The 7,500-nt window shown below is 45.4% G+C and overlaps 2 protein-coding genes across 6 annotated transcripts in view; one reads left to right on the top strand and one right to left on the bottom strand.

The window, feature by feature from the left end:
* The window catches only part of c1h1orf35 (chromosome 1 C1orf35 homolog), a 9,493-nt gene extending 9,210 nt beyond the window's left edge, over positions 1–283 (bottom strand). The window contains exon 1 of the mRNA XM_047814370.1: positions 56–283. Coding sequence (XP_047670326.1) covers positions 56–152 — 97 coding nt within the window. The 5' untranslated portion in view covers positions 153–283. The remainder of the gene's footprint in view (positions 1–55) is intronic.
* guk1a (guanylate kinase 1a) overlaps positions 1–7,500 on the top strand; it is a 15,139-nt gene that overhangs the window by 546 nt on the left and 7,093 nt on the right. For 2 of the 5 annotated variants that reach the window (XR_007140751.1, XM_047814546.1), the window contains exon 1: positions 1,604–1,760. The exons of 2 other annotated variants lie outside the window; for them this stretch is intronic. Coding sequence is in view for 1 of the 3 variants with exons in the window: in XM_047814546.1 (XP_047670502.1) it covers positions 1,727–1,760 (34 nt within the window). In the remaining 2 variants the exon portion in view is untranslated. Of the gene's footprint in view, positions 1–1,603; positions 1,761–7,500 lie in introns of those variants that run through there. One more of the 5 variants, XM_047814554.1, reaches the window with a different exon arrangement.

Below are 7,500 nucleotides of genomic sequence, written 5' to 3' on the forward strand. Positions count from 1 at the left end.
GATAGTTCTCTGTGTTTGTGTGTGTGTGTGTGTGTGTGTGTGTGTGTGTGTTTACCCAGATAGTTCTCTCTGTGTTTGTCCACTTTCACATCGTCCCAGTTAAACTGGTCTTGTCCCCCTCTCACTCCTCCTGATCTGGAAGAGCCGAACATCTTCCTCCAATCTTCACGTGTTTCTCAGTAATAATAGAAGCTTTTTTTCGGTAGATATGTTAGATATATATGTATATTTACACGTGTATCGGTGGAGCTGTAACACTTCCGGCTCGTCTGTTTCCGTTGTAAGCGGCAGGGGGCGCTGTGGGGTCTCGGCGGTGTCCCAATCCGCGAACTTCACTGGAACTTTCACCCTCAAAATGTTGTAGGCTGATTAGAAAAGGAGACTTGACGGTTTCAGATGGGATTAGTTGTAAAAGGCCGTTATAACTTTAATACCGTCATTATAAAGGCGTTATAACTTTAATACCGTCATTATAAAGGCGTTATAACTTTAATACCGTCATTATAAAGGCGTTATAACTTTAATACCGTCATTATAAAGGCGTTATAACTTTAATACCGTCATTATAAAGGCGTTATAACTTTAATACCGTCATTATAAAGGCGTTATAACTTTAATACCGTCATTATAAAGGCGTTATAACTTTAATACCGTCATTATAAAGGCGTTATAACTTTAATACCGTCATTATAAAGGCGTTATAACTTTAATACCGTCATTATAAAGGCATTATAACAGACAAACATACAGAACATCAAAATGACCTTTTGATTAAGATAATCAGCAATATTCTGATTATAAGATACACACATGTAAACACATACACACACTTACATGTAAACACACGCATACTCAGAATTTGTTCTCTGTGTTTAACCCATCCAAAGTGCTCACACACACTGTCAACACACACACCGTCAACACACACACCGTCAACACACACACCGTCAACACACACACCGTCAACACACACACCGTCAACGCACACACCGTCAACACAAGGAGCAGTTGGCCACCTCAGTCATGGCCGGCCCGAGACTCGAACCATGACTTCCCCCGACTTACACACGAACACATGTACACACACATGAACACACACGAACACACACACACACGCACTCTCTCTCTCTCACACACACACACACACACACACACACACACACACACACACACACATACACATACATACATTTACACATCACTTTAGTTCAAAATTAAGAGTTAGTAATGTTATTCTGTCTCTCAAACCCACACACACTCACACACACGTGTGTGTATGGGACAGAATAACAAACTAGTGAAGCTCACAGCACCATTGAGACTCTCTATAGTCTTATAATTATATAGGGAAAGGTATTTCTGCTTGTTTAACTCACGTGTGGTGTAGTGAGGAAAAGCCTTTATTTATATACGTGTGTGTGTGTGTGTGTGTGTGTGTGTGTGTGTGTGTGTGTGTGTGTGTGTGAGAGTGTGTATAGTCACCATGTGCTCTACTGCTCGGTCTACAGAACCTAGTGCACTTGGCGCGATTTGAGACATGACCCGGTCGTGTTCTGCGCGCGTCCTGCGCATCGTTGACGCGCTCGAGTACATTGTTGCTGTTTCCGGGGAAGCGGCGCCTTGTGACGTCACTAATTCCATGGCTCTGTGTGTAAAGGCGATGAATTGAGTTGTGTTCAGGATTACAGGAGGATCTGTTACTCAGTCAGAGCTCGTGTTCTCCTCCATGTACGTGAGGTTTCTCTCCAAAGTCTTCTCAGGTCAGCTTTACTGCTTTATTAACATTACTGATGCTACATCCGGGGATTTAAGGGGCATCAGCTGGGTTTGATGGAGTGTGTAGAGCTGGAGAAGGTCCATGAGATCACAGCTTTTAGTCTTAGAGCTGGAGAAGGTCCATGAGATCACAGCTTTACTTTAGTCTTAGAGCTGGAGAAGGTCCATGAGATCACAGCTTTACTTTAGTCTTAGAGCGGGAGAAGGTCCATGAGACCACAGCTTTACTTTAGTCTTAGAGCTGGAGAAGGTCCATGAGACCACAGCTTTACTTTAGTCTTAGAGCTGGAGAAGGTCCATGAGATCACAGCTTTACTTTAGTCTTAGAGCTGGAGAAGGTCCATGAGACCACAGCTTTACTTTAGTCTTAGAGCTGGAGAAGGTCCATGAGACCACAGCTTTACTTTAGTCTTAGAGCTGGAGAAGGTCCATGAGATCACAGCTTTACTTTAGTCTTAGAGCTGGAGAAGGTCCATGAGATCACAGCTTTACTTTAGTCTTAGAGCTGGAGAAGGTCCATGAGATCACAGCTTTTAGTCTTAGAGCTGGAGAAGGTCCATGAGATCACAGCTTTACTTTAGTCTTAGAGCTGGAGAAGGTCCATGAGATCACAGCTTTACTTTAGTCTTAGAGCTGGAGAAGGTCCATGAGACCACAGCTTTACTTTAGTCTTAGATCTGGAGAAGGTCCATGAGATCACAGCTTTACTTTAGTCTTTACTTCTGTCCCAGATTCCAACTGGTCACTTTATGTCTCCCCCAATTTATGTGTGTGTGTGTGTGTGTGTGTGTGTGTGTGTGTGTGTGTGTGTGTGTGTGTGTGTGTGTGTGTGTGTGTGTGTGTGCGCACTGAGGATTTTAGTGTCCTTATGTGGTTAGCACGTTCGCCTCACACCTCCAGGGTTGGGGGGGTCGATTCCCACCTCCGCCTTGTGTGTGTGGAGTTTGCATGTTCTCCCTGTGCCTCGGGGGTTTCCTCCGGGTACTCCGGTTTCCTCCCCCGGTCCAAAGACATGCATGGTAGGTTGATTGGCATCTCTGGAAAATTGTCCGTAGTGTGTGTGTGTGTGTGAATGAGAGTGTGTGTGTGTGCCCTGTGATGGGTTGGCACTCCGTCCAGGGTGTATCCTGCCTCGATGCCCGATGACGCCTGAGATAGGCACAGGCTCCCCGTGACCCGAGAAGTTCGGATAAGCGGTAGAAGATGAAATGAGTGCACAGTGACATGAGACAATGATTCTCCAGGATTGTGGTGTTACATAACACCAAGACAAAGCTATAAAGACATAAAGTGTATCTGTGCAAACAGTCCAGGACAAGACAAACAAGACAGACAAGACAAACAAGACAGTCCAGGACAAGACAAACAAGACAGTCCAGGACAAGACAAACAAGACAGTCCAGGACAAGACAAACAAGACAGACAAGACAGTGCAGGACAAAAGACAGTGCAGGACAAGACAAACTAGACCGTGCAGGACAAGTCAGACAAGACAAGACAATGCAGGACAAAAGACAGTGCAAGACAGACAAGACAGTGCAGGACAAAAGACAGTGCAGGACAAGACAAACAAGACCGTGCAGGACAAAAGACAGTGCAGGACAAGACAGACAAGTCAATGCAGGACAAAAGACAGTGCAGGACAAGACAGTGCAAGGCAGGACAAGACAGACAAGACAATGCAGGACAAAAGACACAGTGCAGGACAAGACAGCCAAGACAGTGCAGGACAAAAGACAGACAAGACAGTGCAGGACAAAAGACATTGCAGGACAAAAGACAGTGCAGGACAAAAGACAGTGCAGGACAAGACAAACCAGACAGTGCAGACAAAAATTCAAGACAATACACAAAAAACAATAAACATAAACAGCGCAGAGTAAATACTGTGTTTAGTGTAAATACTGTGTTTAGTGTAAATACTGTGTGTTTAGTGTAAATACTGTGTGTTTAGTGTAAATACTGTGTTTAGTGTAAATACTGTGTGTTTAGTGTAAATACTGTGTGTTTAACAATATTGCGTGTGCAGTAATACTGTAATGAACACAGTGTTATAGCAGCAGTTACATGAGATAGTGAACACTGTTATAGCAGCAGTTACATGAGATAATGAACACAGTTATAGCAGCAGTTACATGAGATAGTGAACACAGTGTTATAGCAGCAGTTACATGAGATAATGAACACAGTGTTATAGCAGCAGTTACATGAGATAATGAACACAGTTATAGCAGCAGTTACATGAGATAATGAACACACTGTTATAGCAGCAGTTACATGAGATAATGAACACACTGTTATAGCAGCAGTTACATGAGATAATGAACACACTGTTATAGCAGCAGTTACATGAGATAATGAACACACTGTTATAGCAGCAGTTACATGAGATAATGAACACAGTGTTATAGCAGCATTTGCATTTGACCCATCCAAAGTGCACACACACACTGTGAACACACACCCGGAGCAGTGGGCAGCCATTTATGCTGCGGCGCCCGGGAGCAGTTGGAGGGTTCGGTGCCTTGCTCAAGGGCACCTCAGTCATGGCCGGCCCGAGACTCGAACCCACAACCTTAGGATTATGAGTCAGACTCTCTAACCATTAGGCCACGACTTGCCCCAGTGTTATAGCAGCAGTTACATGAGTGTAAATCTGTGCAGTCCATACAGTTGGTGTGTGTGTGTGTGTGTGTGTGTGTGTGTGTGTGTGTGTGTGTGTGTGTGTGTGTGTGTGTGTGTGTGTGCGGTGAGGATGTTAGTGTCCTTACACCACTGATGGATGACGTGTGATTATGTAATAAACAGGTGATTAGTGCTAACAGGACGTGTCTTATTACAGTATTAAAGTCCTGTAGGTAATTAATCAGACACATGATGTCCTCGTGATTTCACTCTGGGGCACTTAGTTAGTTAATTGCCCCCATGATGTTACACATCATCTGCCCTCTGAAGGAAACGTCCGCTTTCTCCAGCTCAGGACAAAAAAACAACTTAACACCATGTTTCACGTAAAAATATTACTAAAGTTTATTGTTGTTGTTATTATTATTATGTTTGTTGTTGTTGTTGTTGTTATTATTATTATGTTTGTTGTTGTTGTTGTTGTTATTATGTTTGTTGTTGTTGTTGTTGTTATTATTATTATGTTTGTTGTTGTTGTTATTATTATGTTTGTTGTTGTTGTTATTATTATGTTTGTTGTTGTTGTTATTATTATCAGTGTTTCCTTCTGTACAACTTAAATTCTTGAAGTTTTTATAACCTATGGAAGTTTATATTTAGAGAGGTCTAAAGGTCACAGCACTGTAGTGATGATGATGATGATGATGATGATGATGATGATGTCATGTGTGTGGTGATGTTCAGGTGATCATTAGCACGAGGCCCGTGTTCAGTTATAATGATGTTATAACAGAGATTTAGGCAGCAGAAGGTTCCAGAAGCTCCGAGCTGACCTGAGGTTAGTAAAGTGAAGCAGCTGATGGTGCTGACGCTCAGATACAGGAGCAGTGTGTGGAGCTTTACACACACACACACACACACACACACACACACACACACACACACACACACACGTCAAGAGCTGCTGTCAGTGCCAACTGTTACACACACACACCACACACACAAACACATACTCACACACACACACATGCACGCATATGAATACACATACACACACACACACACACACACACGTATGCACATCCATACACCACAGCACACCCACAACCATCACACACACCACACAGCAAGCTGCAGCAATCAAAGTGTTGTGCAATAAAAACGTTAATGTCTGAGACACAGTGTAACAGCAGGTCTCACTGTGTGTCCTGTGTGTGTGTGTGTGTGAGAGACACAGTGTAACAGCAGGTCTCACTGTGTGTCCTGTGTGTGTGTGTGTGTGTGAGAGACACAGTGTAACAGCAGGTCTCACTGTGTGTCCTGTGTGTGTGTGTGTGTGTGTGTGAGAGACACAGTGTAACAGCAGGTCTCACTGTGTGTCCTGTGTGTGTGTGTGTGAGAGACACAGTGTAACAGCAGGTCTCACTGTGTGTCCTGTGTGTGTGTGTGTGTGTGTGTGTGTGTGTGTGTGTGTGTGTGTGTGTGTGTGAGAGAGACACAGTGTAACAGCAGGTCTCACTGTGTGTCCTGTGTGTGTGTGTGTGTGTGAGAGACACAGTGTAACAGCAGGTCTCACTGTGTGTCCTGTGTGTGTGTGTGTGAGAGACGTAGTGTAACAGCAGGTCTAACTGTGTGTCCTGTGTGTGTGTGTGTGTGAGACACAGTGTAACAGCAGGTCTCACTGTGTGTCCTGTGTGTGTGTGTGTGTGTGAGAGAGACGTAGTGTAACAGCAGGTCTCACTGTGTGTCCTGTGTGTGTGTGTGTGTGTGAGAGACACAGTGTAACAGCAGGTCTCACTGTGTGTCCTGTGTGTGTGTGTGTGAGAGACGTAGTGTAACAGCAGGTCTAACTGTGTGTCCTGTGTGTGTGTGTGTGTGAGACACAGTGTAACAGCAGGTCTCACTGTGTGTCCTGTGTGTGTGTGTGTGTGTGAGAGAGACGTAGTGTAACAGCAGGTCTCACTGTGTGTCCTGTGTGTGTGTGTGTGTGTGAGAGACACAGTGTAACAGCAGGTCTCACTGTGTGTCCTGTGTGTGTGTGTGTGAGAGACGTAGTGTAACAGCAGGTCTAACTGTGTGTCCTGTGTGTGTGTGTGTGTGAGACACAGTGTAACAGCAGGTCTCACTGTGTGTCCTGTGTGTGTGTGTGTGTGTGAGAGAGACGTAGTGTAACAGCAGGTCTCACTGTGTGTCCTGTGTGTGTGTGTGTGTGAGAGACACAGTGTAACAGCAGGTCTCACTGTGTGTCCTGTGTGTGTGTGTGTGTGTGAGAGACACAGTGTAACAGCAGGTCTCACTGTGTGTCCTGTGTGTGTGTGTGAGAGACGTAGTGTAACAGCAGGTCTAACTGTGTGTCCTGTGTGTGTGTGTGTGTGAGACACAGTGTAACAGCAGGTCTCACCGTGTGTCCTGTGTGTGTGTGTGTGAGAGACGTAGTGTAACAGCAGGTCTCACTGTGTGTCCTGTGTGTGTGTGTGTGAGAGACGTAGTGTAACAGCAGGTCTCACTGTGTGTCCTGTGTGTGTGTGTGTGAGAGACACAGTGTAACAGCAGGTCTCACTGTGTGTCCTGTGTGTGTGTGTGTGAGAGACACAGTCATAACCACACCTTGTGAAACACTATGGGGCAGTGAGACATGCCTTTAGCCTGTGTTCTCTGTTAGCCTGTGTCTGCCTGTTAGCCTGTGTCTCCCTGTAGGCCAGTGTCTCCCTGTAGGCCTGTGTCTCCCTGTAGGCCTGTGTCTCCCTGTAGGCCTGTGTCTCCCTGTTAGCCTGTGTCTCCCTGTTACCCTGTGTCTCCCTGTTACCCTGTGTCTCCCTGTTAACCTGTGTCTCCCTGTTACCCTGTGTCTCCCTGTTACCCTGTGTCTCCCTGTTACCCTGTGTCTCCCTGTTAGCCTGTGTCTCCCTGTAGGCCTGTGTCTCCCTGTTAACCTGTGTCTCCCTGTAGGCCTGTGTCTCCCTGTTAACCTGTGTCACGCTGTTAACCTGTGTCTGCCTGTTACCCTCTGTCTCCCTGTAGGCCTGTGTCTCCCTGTAGGCCTGTGTCTCCCTGTAGGCCTGTGTCTCCCTGTTAGCCTGTGTCTCCCTGTTACCCTGT

The sequence above is a fragment of the Tachysurus fulvidraco genome, chromosome 1 (assembly GCF_022655615.1).
Source record: "Tachysurus fulvidraco isolate hzauxx_2018 chromosome 1, HZAU_PFXX_2.0, whole genome shotgun sequence".
NCBI classification, from domain to species: Eukaryota; Metazoa; Chordata; class Actinopteri; order Siluriformes; family Bagridae; genus Tachysurus; species Tachysurus fulvidraco.